This window comes from Notothenia rossii (assembly GCF_949606895.1).
Source record: "Notothenia rossii genome assembly, chromosome: 1".
Lineage (NCBI taxonomy): Eukaryota > Metazoa > Chordata > Actinopteri > Perciformes > Nototheniidae > Notothenia > Notothenia rossii.
Window position 1 is genome coordinate 15,903,935 of NC_136912.1, and position 20,000 is coordinate 15,923,934.

The following is a 20,000-nucleotide window of genomic DNA, read 5'->3' on the forward strand; positions in this document are numbered from 1 at the left end:
CTCCAGGCTGTGGACGTCCATGGAGACGCCACTCGCCCTCCGCGACTGGCTGTAGTTGATGGTGGGCGTGGCTGCCGTGTGTGTGATGACGGGCAGAGGAGGAGGGGGGGGGTGGAGCTGGGGCATGGAGGCCTTTGGGTTCAGGAGACCATTGGGACTCAACATCATGGCCTGGATCTTGAGCTCTGCACACACACAACCAAAGGAAAACATTTTAGTTAAGGGATAATTTCTGTTTATTAAAACGTATTTTTCACAGTTATTGCCACAAAATTCAGCAACAGAGGTCATGTATTCTGATTTGTGAATTTGAAAACCGGAGGTGTAGTTTACATTTTGTAATTTAGTGATACACATGATGAAGTTTCCCAATTAAGATACCAATTTATTCAGCATATAGTCATTAAAAATAGGTCTAAGATCAGACCAATGTTTAAATAAAAGCGTAATAAAAAGCACCCTTTGAAAATGTACAATATTTATCTCTGGCTGACTACATTTCTGTTAGAAAACAGCTTTTATATCTCCATAGAGAGAGAAATTCTGGGACGTGCAGCAGTTATTAAATGAATAAAGAATTCAAAAGATGGAAGGTTTTCAAATTAATAGTAAATTTTACAGAATCTCTGGGTTTCATAAAAATGATCTAAGGGAAAGGTTCTTGGTATTGTTTGCAATACAACTAGTACCATAGATCAGGCCATAAGTAAACGAGGAAGCGGTCTGTAAACATATTACCCAAAATGTTTACACAGTTTTGGTAAAAAATACTTCAGTTTGAGTATCTTTTCTTTTTAAAACACCCTTTAGTAAAGCTGTTGATTTGTTTAAAAGCTGGATGATCATGCATTTGACGGTCCATGTTTCCATGTCCAGCTCTGAATTAATATAAGAGTTAGTACCTGCAGCGTACATCTCTCTCAACTTCTCCTCATCCTCGTAACAGAGCGACTGCCTCTCGTCATCTGCCTCGGATCTGTTGGCATCACCCTAAACCCACAGAAACACCCACATCACCGGGGATCCCCACTATCATCACAATGTGCATCATCATCTTCATCATTTTCTCACTGTCTGTTGACTGGTATAAAAGTGAAAAAATATGAGAAAGTTGAGAGGGACAGACTGAGAAACAAAGAGCGGGAGGCAGACGGGCGAAGGGGATCTCCAGTGTTCTCTAGTTGAGTTATGTGCATGGCTTTGGCAGCGATCTCCTGAAGTCACGCCAATAAAGCTTTACTGAATTTAATTAAAATTCACGCCAGAAATATGGAGGCAGACGGCTTTGGCAAAGGGTATCTTTGTGTGTGTGTGTGTGTGTGTGTGTGTGTGTGTGTGTGTGTGTGTGTGTGTGTGTGTGTGTGTGTGTGTGTGTGTGTGTGTGTGTGTGTGTGTGTGTGTGTGTGTGTGTGTGTGTGTGTGTGTGTGTGTGTGTGTGTGTGTGTGTGTGTGTGTGTGTGTGTGTGTGTGTGTGTTTATGATAGAGCTAGAGAGCGCGAGCAAGTGCTCTCTGATGCTGGAGATAAAAGATGAAAACTAAACAACAAAAGCTCACCAGCTGTGAATGGCAGGCGAAATCAAACACATCCTACCCTGGAGAAAATGGTGTGTGTGCGTGTGTGTGTGTGTGTGTGTGTGTGTGTGTGTGTGTGTGTGTGTGTGTGTGTGTGTGTGTGTGTGTGTGTGTGTGTGTGTGTGTGTGTGTGTGTGTGTGTGTGTGTGTGTGTGTGTGTGTGTGTGTGTGTGTGTGTGTGTGTGTGTGTGTGTGTGTGTGTGTGTGTGTGAGAAAGAAAGATAGAGAGAAAGAAAGAAAGACAAGGGAATGAAAAGAGAAAAAGAGAGAGGGAGGGGAAGAGAGGACAACTGTGCAAGAACAGGAAAACAACGGATAAAGAGAGAAAGGGGGAGAAGCCACACAGGCAGGATGCTGGAGATTATGCTCTCGTAGGCAGCTTTGGTATCATCAGTACAACAGAGCTCAATTAGTCCCGTTCTCGCTGCCTCGTTCTCTGGGTAGCTCAAATGAAACTGCATCTTTGCCCCTTACCTCAGCCTGAAAGCCCTCCACCAAAATGGCTACAAGCAAGTTGAAGAGGACGTAGTTGCCGAAGGTCATGAGGGCTACAAAGTAGAGGGCGGCCAACGGCGTGGTTGAGGCCATCCCATTATAGAGCACCGCGTTCCAGTCCTCCTGAGTGAGGATCTGCAGAGGGGAAGAGATAAGAGACAAACACTGTTAAACAGAACGGACCAGATATCAACTGTAGTAGCTGTTTGTAAGTATAATAGGAGTCATAATACAAGAGGGTTCTTCCTTTAATATCTCATAGTCAGTTGAACGTTAATGATGCTCATCAGTGGTAAATGAGTTCCTGTGGAGTGCTTGATTCATTACTCTTCCTCCTACTCTGCTTGTGAAGTGTATCTCACCTGCCCACTGGGAGAATTTTTATATTTTGTTGGAAAATCGAGAGTGAGCACTCTCAAATTGGAGCACATGAATAAATGGGGAATATCGTCAGGTCTCCTACGGGTGACGGCGGCTTCTGCTGTTTGATATCCTCACAATTAGTTTTAAAATCGCACTTTAAGCTGTTTATTTAATAGAGAATTTCCTCAACATTAAATATTTTTGTAAGTGTATTTATGAACTCTTCTGGTGTGTCTGTATGTGAGGGGAATAGTGCATGTCGGTGTCTTTGTCTAACCTGAAACACAGTGACAGTCGCCCAGAGCAGAGAGTCAAAGTTTTTTCTGTCAGGTAAGGTGTCTCCAGTGTCTTGTTGCAAACCGAATTTGCAGCCGAACAAATGCATTCCCAAGATACTGCAACACACAAACAGACACAAAACAATCAGAAAATACATTACTTTCATTACATAGTAATTTATTATGGATATGTAATACTGCCTGCGTGAGTAATTGTGTGAGTGGAAAGGGTGATGATGCATGTGGTAATATGTTTAGCAACAGTGTAAGAAAAAGGTCAGAAATAATGATTGCAATTTTCCGAAAGGTATAATTGAAGCTGAGGAAAAGAGCGGTTTGGAAGGTGAGACTCAGCCTGCAGTATGGCCTTGAGAGAAAGGAAGACAAATACCTGAATATGAATATAAAGAGCATCAGCAACATGCAGAATGTGGCCACATTGTCCATGGTCTTCACCAGCACCACCAGCTGCCTCCTCAGAGCAGGAAGGAAGCGGACCAGCTTCAAAACCCTCAGCAGTCTGAAGGTACGAAGCACCGACAAGCCTCCCTCTGCCTCACCCATAATCTCCCACACACTGCAACACACACAAGCAGCATTATAAACACAAAGTTAGATTTACATTTAAGCAAACAAAGGAATCAATATGTTCTTAACCACAGCTGAAGCTCCATTTAAATCAGCATTAGCATCAAAGCACAATAGCCTTATTTCAGGAAAGGAAAATGCTAAGTAATTTTTTTTGTGGCTATGTGGCAACTGAAAAGAGGAAATGGGCCAATGCTGTTTACAGCTTACCAGACAATAAAGGAGGGGATACCGTTGTGCGCTGGTAAATTAAACAAGCAAAGCCCTTCCAGCTCAGATACATAATTTAGCTTGTAGTTCTTCATAATGGAGTGAATACAGGTCCCTTGGACTTCAGAGTGCAGCCACAGTGCTTCACTGCAGAGCCACTGTGACAGCTCGGGACTCTGACTCGCAGGGAGGATTTTCAAACGACAAAACCAATATCCACTTACAGAATATCCATTTTGGGGTTAATTTACAGTGAAAGACCCCTCCCTCCCTCTAGAGCCCCACCTGATGATGACAATGACGCTGTCGAAGCCGTTGTAGGGGTTCTTGATGTAGCCAAAGAGCCCGAGAGCTGCCAGCTTCAGTAGCATCTCAAGACTGAACAGACTGGTGAACACCATGTTACTGATCTCCAAAATATCTGTCAGCTCCTTCGGCTGAAGAGGCGCAGTGTTTGTGGAGAGAAAACAGAGAGAGATTGATGTACATATTGGACAGGCAGAGAGAAAAATGAACAAATAAACAGAGACAGACAGACTGGCAGTGAGGAGAGTAAACATGTTTCTGAAATGCCCCTCAAGGCTGCAGTTTAGCTTTAAATGGATGATGAAGTTGCAGATATGGAGAGCGCAGCTGCTCCAGGATGTGAATACAGGTGTGCTTTTACCGACTATCCTCTGGAGTAGATTGAGGGAATACACTTTGTATTATTGATGTCATTCATATTACTTAAAGCTGTGGTTCTCAATTTGCCGGGCGGGGCCACTCTTGGGTCTGTAGAGGTATTACAGGAGGGAAACACATGATTGGAAGGAAAAGTTGGAGCTGAATTCATTTGATTCTAGTCAAAGAGGAGTGTAAAGCAAGGCTATCAATATTGATTCAGACTGCAAAACACTGTGCATATTAAAAATGATCTTACTCTCAGGTTCACTGTAGAATAACTGAGTGTTTTGTTCAGTCCAAGTCTATGTTTAAGTAGTTATTTTCATGAATCCAAAAGTAGTTCATGTACATTTTAGATAATTATTTTCAAATATGTTTTGTCAGTAATTTTCACACTATTTTTGGTTTGAAAAAACAATTGTTTGCAGGGCGATAGGGGCATTAAAGGCTTTCTGATTGTAAACAGGGGCAATACAGAAGCAGTTTGAGAACCACAGATTTTAAGTTTTATTCTTTAACTTTTCAACAAATCTAAAAATAAAAAACTCTATAGTCCACATATGTGAGTGTAATATATCACATGCCATCATGCCATGGAGATCTTGTTGAATAAAAACGATGGTATTGAAACATAAGCCATGTACCGTGGCATGAAGTGGCATTTCTTCATTACAGTAGATATACAAACATTGTGGTTTATTTCTCCCAGCTTGACAAACAAACGCAGCAGTGTAAACAAAAAGATGTGTTTCTGAGCATGCTCGTGACATTTGCCTGTCAAAGAGCTACTTTCCGGCGATTCAAAAAACATGAACACACTAGGCGCGTTCACACCAAGTACTTTTTCCCACAAAGGTTCCTGAGAACTCTTTAGTTCTCATGAACTAAGTACAGATCGCGTTCACACCGGAAATTAGTTCCTGGGGGTGGATTAGGCAAATGAAGCCGCTGACGTCACTTCTTCTTCTTCTGCTTTGGGTTTACTGGCAGGCCGCAAACAACTTCACGGCGTATACTGCCGCCCAAAATCCCCGGCCGGAAGTCCCCGGAGTTAGGGACTGGCTTCAGTAGAAGCTGCTGGGACTCCCAGCAGCTTCTACTGAAGCCTTCCGAGTAAACGGCCAGAACGCCGACACCTCCTCATCTCCACCGCTCCCATGTTTTATTTTGTGTTGTCAAAAGTTAGTCTCTCTGCGTTTCTGCGCTGGGCTAATAATAATGCAATGTGAGGATAATAAAATGGCGGCTTCACAAAAGTTTTTGGGAGTTTGACTGGGCGTGGTTTGCATTCCGCCCAGCCAATCAGACACAGGAAACTTTTTCTCCCACGAAAGTCCCTGCTCTCTAACAGGGACTGAAAAGGGGGTAAAAAAGGTTCTCTAGAACTCTCTTCTTTAGAATTCTCTAGTTCCTGGGACTTTTTGGTGTGAACGCAACTAAATCGTAGTTCTTAGGAACCTTTGTGGGAAAAGTACTTGGTGTGAACGCGCTTACTGTTCACGTTCCCTGAAATGAGGAAGGGCAATCCAACTAAATTGTATGGCTCTATTTGTAAAAAAAAAATGTGAGATGACAATCGAATTCTATGGCACAGAGAAAAAATGGTACCAGGCTGTTCTTCTATTCCTTTATTCATTCATACAGTTCACTCTTGGTTTTGGTCTCTTCAAAGGACCGGCTCATTTAAAAAAGGATAAAATAGAGTTGGTCTTATCCTTAAATGTTAGATATTCAAGAAGTCAAGGCCATCCAAGTCTATCATATTGTTCAGGAAATGGGCCAAAGGCAATCTTCCCCCGTCTCCCACCGTCTCTCTCTGCCTTTCAGCCAATCACAATGTCAGATCTGCTCTCCTCCTCCTCCTCCTCACTTCTTCACTCGCTCACACTGGCTTTTCTCACTCTGCCCCGTCTCCACACCGCTCACTCTCTCCTGTCCCAGGGTCACGCTTTAATTAACACTTCAGGTCTTATGAGTTTCTCCACCTTCTGATACATGCGTGCTCAGCCCACACACACACACACACACACACACACACACACACACACACACACACACACACACACACACACACACACACACACACACACACACACACACACACACACACACACACACACACACACACACACACACACACACACACACACGCACACGCACACGCTTGGTGGTCCCATATGCTTGGTGTCGTATGTTTTGATTGGAGGGTGGGGTTATTGGCTTCACAGTGATTAGCAAATCAATTTTCAATCAAACTGTACCACATCCAATCTGCAAGTGTCTCACACATGGCTATGCATGTACACACGTGCAGCCTCTTACCATCACTCTTACATACCTGTTCGTGGTACTCTATGCCCATCGACAGTGTGTTAATGAGGATGGCAATCATGATCCCTCTGCTGAAGTATCTGCTGGAAACGATGAGTTCCAGTTTTGATTGGAGTCCCGCCCAGCAGCGCTTGTACAGCCTTTTCTTCGGCTCCGACACCTGAGCATCGATGCGGCGGGGGGGGCTGCTACAGTGGCATGGGCTGCTATTATGACACGGGCTGTTGCCATGGCATGACTTGCTGTACCCATGATTCTGATCTTCAGGATGCTCATGAACATTTTCACTATCACTCAGTTGGTTGTAGTAGATGCAGTACGGGCATACTGAGGAGTCTCCTGGAACTTCACCTGGCAACGGTAACCCAGGCTGCCCGGTACACCCACCTGCACAGACACAGGGAAGAGGTGATATAGACACTGGTTATTAACATCATACATCCTACATGCACAAGGTTAATGGTACATAGTTGATTCCGCATGTTTAAATCTTGCAGATGATATTTCGTCACTCAATATATAATCTGCCAGGTAAAGGAGAGCCCCTTCATTTAATTATCTGTCAGAAATTCAATAACATGGAAGACACTGTGCTGTTGGGATGCTTTTGTTTAGAGGGGGAGATCTTTTATTAGAACAGGGGTTTGTGTGTGTGTGTGTGTGTGTGTGTGTGTGTGTGTGTGTGTGTGTGTGTGTGTGTGTGTGTGTGTGTGTGTGTGTGTGTGTGTGTGTGTGTGTGTGTGTGTGTGTGTGTGTGTGTGTGTGTGTGTGTGTGTGTGTGTGTGTGTGTGTGTGTGTGTGTGTGTGTGTGTGTGTGTGTGTGTGTGTGTGTGTGTGAGATAGGGGGAAGGGGCGTGGAGTGAAGCGGAAGTAAGATTTCAGCAGAATTCATTAGCAAGCAGCTCGTGAGGAATGCTCCAATGGCATAACAACAAAGACTAATCTAGCAGGAGCAGTTCACTTGTCATCACAATTACAACAAATTCATGTTTCACTGGAGACTGATATAGTGAATCCAATCTACCCGTTCTGTGGTGAGCCTCTATATAGATAATATGGGCTGCAGGGAAACTTTCAGCAGGCGGAATTGCTAAAAATTGCTCTCCGTTACAAAAAAACCTTTTCTGTAAAAATAATTCGGCCCAGGATTGCCAATGCATTCGAGCACACACTGAATTTTACTCAGTTTTCTTTGCACTGGAAGTGTGCCAGTTACATTAACCACTGAGTTGTATTACACTGTACTTTATTGGGAATACCACTTAAGGCTTCTAACACTGGGCTTTAGGGCTTTACCTTTTTTTTTTTTTTTTTGACATTGGAAACTTCTAGTGAGATTATACAAGTTTCAAAGGTCTGTCGTCATATTTCATGACATCATCACCCTAGAAGAAAAGAATAATCCGGCAAGAAAATTTGAGTAACTCTCTCTTTCTATTAAATTCACTTTCTTTAATGAATATAAATCTTCAGTGCTTGCCTCCCTTTGTGTGCAGCAAGCGGGTGAGTAAGTAGTGATTGTTGATTTTGAAAGGCTAGACACCAACAAATAAGGATAAAAGCAGCATATTTAGTTGGATAAAAGCATGGTTTTGGAAATGCTATCCATCTTTTTTTTTAAATAATGTTGACTTTCCAATTTAACACCTCTCTGGAGTTTTATGAAATGTATGGATCTAACAAATCCTTCACAGCCACCTTTGGAATCTATGAATAGGACAATACCATTCATTTAGAGCCTGTTTGCCACCGGTTCAGACAGTGTTATCCTCACCTCACCTGTCTCTCCTCTGCTCCACTCCATGAGTGTGTGTGGAGAGACTAAGCTGCGAGAGTAGCAAATATTAATGATTGAGTTAAATTTTTAGCATCGGCACTCATAATTCTGCAGCGCTGGTAAACAGGGGAAACACTGAGTAGTGTAGCTTCATCTTTATCTGCAACCGTGCAGAAACACTGGGTTTAAACAGAATGAATAGACATGCAAGAAAAAATATTTAACAATCAAATGTTGATTTAAAGTTGAAATGTCATCGTTATGAATGAAGCTTTCGGAAAATAAGCATAAAGCCAGATTTTGTGGTCTGAGAAAATAGCAGAAAACAGACAATGTCACTGTGATGTTTTCAGTGTTATTTTGTCAAAAATTGTTTTCTAAAGCCCAAGTATGGACTCTTTAAAAGTATGTGTTGTTTTTTGGAGCGTATCAGGGAATTAAAGTCAGGATATCTGCTGCTCTGAATTTGACCGTCCAGTTGAATGTTTCTGTGAAGTGGGTCCCCCAATATGTAGGAGTGCATTCCTTTGGAGGAGCCCTTTAAACCCGTTACATCTGAAAATCAGAACCATAAAATCTTCAAGGGCAAGTTCTCAAAGTGTGTGATTTATTCAGAGTAACTTTACATTGTCTCTGCCAAGACATGCTGCCGTTAATTATCTAAAAATGCATTTTATAACACATTTAGTGTAAGTAAGTAAAAGATGTTCAATCAGGGTGACATGTCTCTACAATATCCTGTTGTTAATAATTTCCATGAACAGTCACATCCTAATTCCTTCATTTTATGTCTCAGCTCAGATGTAAGGTAATCAACCATAGAGGATGAGATATGTGCAAAAAGGTCAGGGAGATTTGTTCTGGATGAATCATCAATTGTTAAAACTGCAATTGGTAGACTTGAATAGATTTGACTAAAGCGTTATGACTCTTTTGACTTATTTTGTTAAATACAATGTTTTGTTGTATGACAGCATTTGCCAATTTTTTTAACAGATTATTTGTTTATCCAGAAAGAAACTGCTGTAAATGTGTGTTGACCTCCCCTTTCATATATCACATCACTTAGTCTCCACATTTGTTTTCTACAAATCCCATAGGCCAAAAACACCCCAAGTGCAATATTATGTAAGGGTGACAGATGCGTTTGCTTTGGGCCTATTACCTGAATGTAGAAGTGTACAGTTTGCCTCGCAGGTGGATCAAGGACTGAACGCTTTTTAATTAAAAAGAAAATGTGCAGGGCAGAAGCTCTTCTCCTTTTTTATAATACTTTGAGCATATTTCATCCACATACTGGAGATAGCAGACAATAAAGCAGGTTTCTTTTAAGGTTTTGCTGCCTTTTAGATTGAATGTTGCTACCATTTGGTGTCTTCCATGTTCTTGTCTTACAACTTTAACCCCTTCAGTGTGTTTTCAATGTATTCATATTATTGTAAAATTGAGGTCAACTTAAAGCTTTCGATTGTACTTTGCTCTTTTATCACTTCTGTTTCCACAAAACATGATGACCTTAAAACCAAGATTGCGACGGTCAAAATGTAAAATGTGAGTCTTCAAAACCATGACATCACAGTGACTATAACCACTTCTAAGTTACAATTTATGGATGGCACTCAGCTTTTTGTGCTCAAAGTATCAAAATTACATTTGAAAAACTCAACAGCAAGGTCTCACACCAGAAATCACTACTGAACTACACCAAAACATTGAGCACGAGCCTCTTGTATGATGAACAGAGCCAGAGATTTTCCTTTGCTGGTGTTATAGGGGTTGCACACGCACACGCATGTATGCAGTACGACTAAATTACACTAAATTACAATGTCCTTTTATTTTAAAAACAACGCAATATATTCAGCTCAAGGGATAAATATAAGGTTTACAACACCCATATATCATTTCCACAGACCTGGCTTGCACACACGCAGCCAGCAAAAGACAGGACTGTCAACATTCAGCGTCAATTTCTGAAATCTCAAACTGATGCATCCAGTGAACAAAACCTCGACTAATGAATCAAAATCATTTCACCGCACATATATCATCCTGGTGGATGCACTTCTGGCCAGTGGTTTGATTTAGAGTCTAAATATTTTTCGCATATGATTACCGTAAGCCCAACAGCTAAGAGAGTGAGTGTCTGTGTTGTGAAATTGTTAAGTGAGTACATTAGGAGGTGCATAGCTGTGCTGGATGTTAAGAGACAGAGAGAGAGAGATGCAAACAAGCTTAAAGAAATGTAAAATGATATTGTAAAATAAACCACAGACATGTGTTGGGGGTGCTACAGGGGGGGCTATGGCAATCCTAGGTAGTTAGAGCACCTCCAATCTCCTCCTTCTTTTGCTCTTGTCCATAAATGCACAATTTGTTATGTGCAGTGACATGGTGAGCACTTGTAATTTGGTAGAAAGAAAACAGTGTCTAATTAAATCTGCACACAAAACGGTCTTTTATTAACTGGTATTGGTATTAACTGGTATTCATTTCTGAAACAAAAATATTGCTAATGCCATTCAATCCCCCTATATTTGAGATGAGTCATATCTTCAACACTCTGCAATTCACACAACAATAATCTAGATTGATTATTAGCACTACAGGTAAGAGGAAGAAGTGTTTACATTTTGGGTTGAACTCTTCTTTGAAAGCTTTGTTAACAACCCCTTTAATCTAAATAATCAACACATCCATGCAGTCAGACCTGCAGGGACCAGGTTGACGAGCTAATAGCGGAGCACAAACACTGACACCCTCAAACACACACACACACACACACACACACACACACACACACACACACACACACACACACACACACACACACACACACACACACACACACACACACACACACACACACCCACACACACACACACACACACACCCACACACACACAAACACACCCCTTGGTTCTCACCATGCTCCAGCACCAGCTGTGGGGGTCTGTTGACAGTCTCCTTGGCAACCAGCCTCTTCTTGTCCCGGGCCTTCGCATCCAGGTGGCTGAGGAGGGGCGATATGAAGGGATAATTAAAACCATTCCCTCCGTTTCTCACCTCAGGCTCCTGCTGAGGCTGGGGGGGCTGCTGGTGGTGATGATGATGATGCTGGTGATGCTGGTGATAAAGCTGATGAAGGTGTGACAGGTCGTTGGGAACATGGCCCGAGTGCCGGTTAGCGAGTCCGTTCATCTCCCCAGCTCCGCCCCCCCTGGTGGCTCCGCCTCCAGGGTCTTTCTGACACACGCAGTGGAAGTGATTTCGTGTCCCAGTGACGCAACGGCCCAGACGCCGCCACGCCTTTCGGCCCAGGTGCCCCAGGTAGCGGATGATCTCCTCGTAGCAGCTCCCTGGTTGGCTGTCGCTGGCCAGCGTAGAAGCCGATTGGTGGAGCTGCCGGGCGCGCTGCTCCGATTTCATTAAGGCGTGTTCCCTCTGCTTTGTTTCAGAAAACTGGGTTGCTATGACGACCAGGCACAGATTGATCATGAAGAAGGAGCCCACCTGGTCATTACAAAAAAACATGACGCACTGTTGTAAAAACACAGTCCAATGTATTCAACTTTATCTAATGCAATCCAATACGACAGCTCAGCCATAAACGCATCGCAAAGATCATGATGTTCAGATTTCATTGACACCGTCGGAGAGGTATCAATTCAACCATTTGTTTAATAATAGTATTATTTTCTATTTTGAGATGTTTACATTTTATGTTTATGTCTGTTTGCACTCCTTTTCATCTTAACATTGTGTGCAATGCCTTGTTTACATGCTGCTGTGATCAATAAAGTATATCTTATCTTATGTTATCGTACCTTATAAAGAGGACATGTTATGCACATTTTAAGGTTCATATTCTTATTTTTTGCCTCTACTGTGACACGATTACATGCTTTAATGTTCAAAAAGGTGCTTTTATTTATCTCATTCTACCTGTGCTGCAGCCCCTCTTTCCCCCCTCTGTCTGCTCTGATTGGTTAACTGGCTCTGTTGTGAATGGTTAAAAACCTACACTTCGGGAAAGGTAAAACCCCAAAAAGCATAATAGGGCCTCTTGAAGGATGTTCTCTGCAGAGGTTTTGAACTAGACTGAATTAAGCTGAGAAGTGTTTTTAACAAAACGTTATACAAGGTTCTGAAAAGTTGTTGTGAGGCTCCAGCCCTTTCAAACCTGGCAGTGAAGCTACCATAGTACTCCAGACTAATCCAAAAGTGTCCAAAGAGGTGTAGCTGAGGCAGGCCTGGGTGAAGTACAATGTGAGTCAGCTAGCGGCCCAATCTGTTGAGGCACCCACCAACCTATCACTCAGTCCTAGCTCTTAATTATGCATGCTTTTATACATTAAAGGTGGGGTAGGTAATTTTGGAGAAAGCAGCTCGAGTGTGCTAGAATTTGAAAATACACAGCCGGAGAAAATCTGCCACTTCCTCACAGAGCCCCTCCTCCAACACACACGAACGTGCACATGACCAATGAGGGCACGAGATAAGTTTGTGCACAGATGGAAAGCTGACAGGCAGGTAGGGCATCCAGTTATTTTAGCCGGGCCGGCTAAAATGATTGGTCGTGCTTTTTACAGTACTACGGCTTCCACAGATGACATTTTTTAATGGATTTTTTGTCAAAGCACTTCAGATATTCATTGCTATCGGGATGTTAAGAGCATTCCATGGAATATAACAAAAAGTGTATCTCGAGCCGGTTTCTCAAACTTACCTACCCTACCTTTAAGTAAAAAATATATATTAAATAATAATAATAAAATAAAAATAGTAGACATCTGCTATTTTTTGCACTGGGCTGTAAACGTGTATTACTGCTGTGAAGTGGGGCATTTTAACATGGGGGTCTGTTGAGATTGATAGGCTGGATCCAGCTTCATGTGGCTCTAAAAGCAGTTTTTGGCACTTCTTCAAAGGCTGCTATTTTCAACCCTGGTGGTTTCTGCTAAGTTTAAAATGTTTGACTATCCCATTTCCAAACATGAGGGGAGAAAATGAGAAAAAGCACTTCAATATGATGTACAACATGAAAAGGTAAAACCTATGTTAGATTTGTGTGTGTGCGTGAGAGTGCACTTACTATAATGAGGAAGATAAAGTAGATGAAGTTGTAGAAAGAATGTGCATCCATGACGTAGTACATGATGTCCACCCAACCTTCCAGAGTGATCACCTGTATGAAAGCACACAGTACTCACAGTGAGATGTCTCAATTGCATCATTATTGATAAAAGATCAATCCCTTTATATAAGTCCTACCTGAAAAATGGCAATCCATGCATATCCAATATTGTCAAAGTTAATAGCTCCTTTGTGTGGGTTTACTTCCCCGGTCAAACACTCGTTGTAATACTGGTACCAGTTCACACATGACCCCGAATCGTCTCCTCTGAGTCCCTCCTCTGTCCGGGCCTCCTCAGGACTCAGGAGGCAGTAAGTCCTGCCCACACGGCGGCGAGGAACATCTGAACATCGAAGCATCCCGTTCTCTCTGTCCATTGAGCAGATGAACGGGTGGTCATCAGTGCCATCTTGCTTATAGTAGCCACTCAGGAAGGAGATGTTATATCTCCTGGAGAAGAAGAGAAAAACATTTCGTATGAATTTATTAGAAACACCTTAATTACGGAGGGTAGGTTAACAGAACAGCACAGAGCAAGAGCAATACATACTGTCACATTTGGTACGGCTAGGGCAATACAATAATATACATATAATAACAATATGTGCTTAAATCTAAAGTAGGTTTCCCCATTCTGCAAACAGACAGTTTCTCAGAACTTTTCTACTTTTTTTCCTGTCTGTGGTACTTTGCCCCAAGCCCGTCCCTAAGAAGATGTAAATCTTCAAAAATGGGTCACAGTAAAGAAAAAACAGTTTTAATTTTGCATTAGGAGCTGCTCACTGTCATTTTTCAGACAGGAGGGATTGTTGGACTATTTTCAGTCACGGATTAATAGCCATTTGGTGAGCTATAACAGCAGGAATGTGTATGTGAGATTGACTCAATATAAACTAAAGTACCCATGTTCATTTAAATGGAGGATACTTGTCACCATGTGCTCGATAATATTATTTTATTTTGTTTTTTTTACAACAATGACACCGAAGAACAAGCCGTATTAGAATCTGGCTGCACAAATAAAACTTGTTATAGTCAAACCATTTTACTCTTGGTTTTGGTCCAATGGGAAACACATAGAATGGCTCTATTTGTTTTAAAACTAATCACAAAAAGGGCCTAGAATACCAAAAAATAGATATCTGGACAAATTCAGGTAACGTTTGAACGATTTTTAGGAAAATAAATCGTTAAACAACCTATTGTTTGTACAGACGGTCTGGTTTCTGGGAGAGAACAGAAAGACAGTGCGTAATACACAAGAGTGTTTAGGGAGGAAATGAGGAAACAGAAAGAGAAATACAGATGAAGGGGAGAAAAAAAAGAGAGAGGCAGGGTGCAGTGGAGAGATAAGCAATCAATCATGTGTGGTGTAGAGACGGGTCACAGAGGAGCAGGGCTCTCACTTCTTATCCAAAAAGGTTATTTTGTTGTTTATTGTCTCAAATGCTAACTGAAACTAAAACCCAAAGAACAATTTGTTTCGGGTGGAAATATATATGCTACTTATTTAGGAGGCTATTGTGACAACATGAGTTTAAAGCAGGAGCCAATAACAATGTCACATTGTCTTTCCTGATACAGCTGCACTACGTTAGAAATACAATCACAGAGTCCTGGCTTGGTGATAAAATTAGAATAATGCAGTGCTGAGGATTCTGTTGTTGTCATAATACTGCGTTCTAGTGAAAATAAACGGAACTATTTTCAGTCTACAGCTCTCGGATGTGACAACGGGGAACAATATGGCAAGGAACTGAGTAGACCCTCCTGCCTACTCAATCTTGAATCACAATCTTTTATTAAAAGCTTTTAGTTATTATGGGCTGTGATCAGTAGAATTTGTCAATGGCGGTTATTAAACACAACATTTATAGTTGGCCCCTCCTCCCCGTCTCCAACTTCAAAGGCCATCTGCCTCGTTGCAGTCGATGCGTAAATACAATTCTAACACTTGGTCAATACATTTTCATAGAGGTTGACACTTAGAAGTCTTCTAATTTCAGAGAAGGAAGAAAAAAACAGGCCTAGTGCAGCACACATAATCCTATTCCCTTTTGGTTGTAGCCTGTTATAATAATTATATTTACTATATTTTATTGTATTTTAATATTTGTTGTTGTATTGTATTCACTTTTTTCATATTTAATTAAATTCATGATTGTTTGCATTGAAAAAATAAACGTTGACTTCAAGTAAATGTTTTTTTATAACAGATTACACATAATTGTATTAGATTAGTTAAAAGGGAATAGCATAATAATATTATATAATATATGCAACCTAATATTTAGTATTTCAATTGACTATTATTGCTTTCAATTAACCTAATATAATTATTTGTAACCTGACATAATATATTTAATTAAAGTCAACTTTAAAATGTGTTGCGTGTGCTCAAGGACCTTTAATTGTTTTGGGGATTCACACTTTTAAATATATATTTTTTTTACTTAAAGGTAGGGTAGGTACGTTTGAGAAACCGGCCCGAGATACACTTTTTGTTATATTCCATGGAATGCTCTTAACATCCCGATAGCAATGAATATCTCAAGCGCTTTGACAAAAAATCCATAAACTGTACTGTAAAAAGCCTGAACAATCATTTTAGCCGGCCCGGCTAAAATAACTTGATGGCCTACCTGCCTGTCAGCCTTCCATCTGTGCACAAACTTATCTCGTGCCCTCATTGGTCATGTGCGCGTTCGTGTGTGTTGGAGGAGGGGCTCTGTAAGGAAGTGGCAGATTTTCTCCGGTCATGTATTTTCAAATTCTAGCAATCTCGAGCCGGTTTCTCAAACTTACACTGAACGAAAATATAAATGCAACACTTTTGTTTTTGCTCCCATTTTTCATGAGATGAACTCAAAGATCTAAAACATTTTCTATGTACACAAAATAACCATTTCTCTGAAATATTGTTCACAAATCTGAAAAAATCTGTGATAGTGAGCACTTCTCCTTTGCCGAGATAATCCATCCCACCTCACAGGTGTGGCATATCAAGATGCTGATTAGACAGCATGATTATTGCACAGGTGTGCCTTAGGGTGGCCACAATAAAAGGCCACTCTGAAACGTGCAGTTTTGCTTTATTGGGGAGGTCGGGGGGGTCCGAAAACCCTAGGGTTAAACCCTAACCCTAACCCTAACATGTCACCCATTGAGCATGTTTGGGATGCTCTGGATCGGCGTATACGACAGCGTGTTCCAGTTCCTGCCAATATCCAGCAACTTCGCACAGCCATTGAAGAGGAGTGGACCAACATTCCACAGACCACAATCAACAACCTGATCAACTCTATGCGAAGGAGATGGGTGACATCTTAGGGTTAGGGTTTAACCCAAGGGTTTTCGGACCCCCCCAGACCCCCCCAATAAAGCAAAACTGCACGTTTCAGAGTGGCCTTTTATTGTGGCCAGCCTAAGGCACACCTGTGCAATAATCATGCTGTCTAATCAGCATCTTGATATGCCACACCTGTGAGGTGGGATGGATTATCTCGGCAAAGGAAAAGTGCTCACTATCACAGATTTTTTCAGATTTGTGAACAATATTTCAGAGAAATGGTTATTTTCTTTATATAGAAAATGTTTTAGATCTTTGAGTTCATCTCATGAAAAATTGGAGCAAAAACAAAAGTGTTGCATTTATGTTTTTGTTCAGTGTACATACCCTACCTTTAATTTTAATATGTTATTAAAATAATTTAGTGTTTTGGATTGCATTCCACTGAGAGAACTTTTCTGGTTTTAATTTAGTTTTTTCTTTTCCAAATCACATTGAGTGTTCTGCTATTAAAATAAAATGTCATCAAATATTTTAGTTAAGTAACAGTAACCGCACAATAATTATCAAACAACATTGTATCTGAGTAAATCAAACGGTACAACAGTACAGGCTGTTCCGATGTACCCCCACCTCTACATACAGCCACCACGGTCAGGGATTATTATCTGAGTGGGAAGGTTGAGCACATGTGAGGTCAGGTGCTGAACATGATGTTATCTGATGTTATGTGATATTATCTGATCATGTTTTCGTACATGTGAGTGGGAGCGAGGCTGAGAGCGATTGTGCTCCAGCGTCGGTTAGACAGATATCGAACATGACGTGAAGGATCATGTATGAGAGAGCTGGAGTGACAGTGAAACTCTGAGGGAACACGTTGAGCCAGCCACTGAGAGTCCCTGAATACCGGAACATAGAAATTCACTTAGTCCTCCTAATCCCCTGATTTGTGATCCTTAATGCTGGAGGTTACTGCAGGAAACACATTTACTTACTCTCAGACAGCACTGATAAGAGAACAACTAGATCAGACTATCAGTGTTATTGATCCTCTCTTAGAAATAACAGCTATGGGAAAGAAGCTAATCAGTTGTGAGCAAACTTTTTATAGAGGTTTCAAACTAATGAGGCCAATGCATCCCTTGACGTGACATCTGCTGGTTACTATGGTTACTCACATTTTGACATCCTCTCCCATGAAACAGCGGTTCCTCAGTAGCCCCGCCCACAGCTGCACGCCGACGATGCCGAAGATGAAGAAGACGAAGAAACACAGTGCCAGCACGTTGCCCAGCATGGGAAGTGTGTCGAGGAGGAGGGTCACCAGGATACGCATGCCTGCCAACACACACACATGCAGCACAAACACCATAGGCAACTGTGACACACCATGGATGTATAAAGAGAGCTGGAAACAGCATTGGAAGTGGAGGCAAGTTTATTCGTGTGCAAGTTGAGAAAAGCCAAAAAAAGTTCTACTTCTGAATATAACGTTATTCATATCTTCCTCCTCCATGAGCCCATAGAGCAGAAACTATTAGTGCATTTTACAACTTTTATGACCAAATGGCATTACCTTAATTGACACAGAAGTTGCAATGCCACAGTTTGGTCACTACAAAAAAGTGGCTTTAAAGCCTCACGCTCATCCTTCATCCAGTTCTCTTTATACATCCGTGGAACGTAATAGCATCAGCGACTTTATAGCAAAATAAAGGTCACAGGAGGTAACTCTAGACAGGAGACACCTTAATGTATGTTGCACAAACTGGAGCAGTAATGTATTGAATGGTAAATAGTTACCGTCCAAACAATGATACTCCACTCTGCTAAAGTGCACAGATACAAAATGCTTCCTATTCACTGCTTCTAGACTTGGCTACCTGAAACACACTCAGCCTGAGTTTGGCCAAGGTCAATTGGTTTGAAAAAAATGGATGGCCAGTGTGTGAAGCTGATAAGAACAACCTGAGAATCTCAATGATTCCCTTGACTTTGTTCACTGTGTCCTTATTTGTTTAAACATGCATTCATCAAGAGGAAAGCTGGAGCTGTTAATGGCAATCAAATTAGGAGAGTTCAAGGACAGTAACATATCTTTCATTGTCTTGGCTTTGTATGTGATTGCTGACTTTCAGGTAAGGGTGTTTCCATGTCAAACATTGCGTCCCTTTTTATACTTGGCCCACCAGATATAGGGGAAAGAGAGTTGATGGATTGAAAGTGAAAGCAGTCTTTCTTTCACAGTCATCATATTTAATATTAAGTCAGTGGCTTTCTGAAGGCTATGACCCACAGATGTCAGGAGACACTTGGTATCTGTCCTGCTGATGTTCTGCCAGGCCTGAACTGCAGACATCTTCATCTTGCCAGTTTCTGAGGCTTTTTGCCCTCATTCTAGTCTGAAGCAAGCACACCAGATAATGATTTGGAATGCAGTCGGTAATTTGATCTGAGCCCTTTGTACTACCATGCAATTATGGGCTGTATTTAATCCATGTGTTACTTAATGATTGTTGATATGTCTTGAGAAAGGCCCCTGTGCGTCAAAATGTCGACACTTTTTAAATAAATCAATGCAGGGAAGACTAATGTGTGTGGGAATTGACTTTTTTCTTTGGAATTGGACCTTAGGAGAATTGATTCCCTACACCACAACCGAGACAAAGTAGGTGACGCTTATGTTGCTGTCCACTGATTATAGATTGCAGTCAGGTCAGTGTCTTGTCTTGAGTCAAGAACTGTTGTACGGTTTGACCATAAAAATCTCCTTATTTACCATCTCTCTTCTGTCTTACCTGTCGACCTGCTGCATTGTCCTAAAGTCAGAGGAGTCTTATACTGTTCTGCTCCCACTGTACTGGTCGGATGTGTAAAAGGCCTTGTCAGCACTTTTAACCTCACAGTTAGTGTTTCATTTAAAATCCAATGTACAGAGCCAAAACAACGAAAGACAATCAAAACCTTTTACATTTTGAGTAGGGCTGGGTGATATAGAGAATATAAACAGCTACATTTACTTTAAATAGCAAAACTAAAATGACTGTTTTCCTTATAATTATTTTATATTTTTGGATTATCATTTGTGAATTATTATTATTATTCATTATATCATAATCCTTTAGTTGATTTATTAGTGTGAATGCTGTTTACAGCATTCCACTATAGTACTTCAAATCTTTATTCTTTCCACTTATTTCAGCCAATAGTTTGGCTCTCCATAACTTCCGCTTATTTTCAGCTACAGAAACCATTCAAATATTAAACTATTCAGCCTGTTCAGGAATCGA

The 20,000-nt window shown here is 41.3% G+C and overlaps 1 protein-coding gene across 1 annotated transcript in view; it reads right to left on the reverse strand.

Moving 5' to 3' along the window:
- Window positions 1-20,000, reverse strand: part of LOC307043296 (voltage-dependent T-type calcium channel subunit alpha-1H-like) — a 45,520-nt gene that overhangs the window by 20,369 nt on the left and 5,151 nt on the right. Inside the window, exons 4-14 of the mRNA XM_079687657.1 lie at window positions 17,889-18,048; window positions 13,556-13,868; window positions 13,377-13,469; window positions 11,209-11,794; window positions 6,512-6,891; window positions 3,793-3,944; window positions 3,101-3,286; window positions 2,709-2,826; window positions 2,048-2,203; window positions 903-990; window positions 1-185 (exon numbers count right to left, since the gene is read on the reverse strand). The exon at window positions 1-185 is cut by the window's left edge and continues 12 nt beyond it. Of these exons, the coding sequence (XP_079543783.1) occupies window positions 1-185; window positions 903-990; window positions 2,048-2,203; window positions 2,709-2,826; window positions 3,101-3,286; window positions 3,793-3,944; window positions 6,512-6,891; window positions 11,209-11,794; window positions 13,377-13,469; window positions 13,556-13,868; window positions 17,889-18,048 (2,417 nt within the window). The remainder of the gene's footprint in view (window positions 186-902; window positions 991-2,047; window positions 2,204-2,708; window positions 2,827-3,100; window positions 3,287-3,792; window positions 3,945-6,511; window positions 6,892-11,208; window positions 11,795-13,376; window positions 13,470-13,555; window positions 13,869-17,888; window positions 18,049-20,000) is intronic.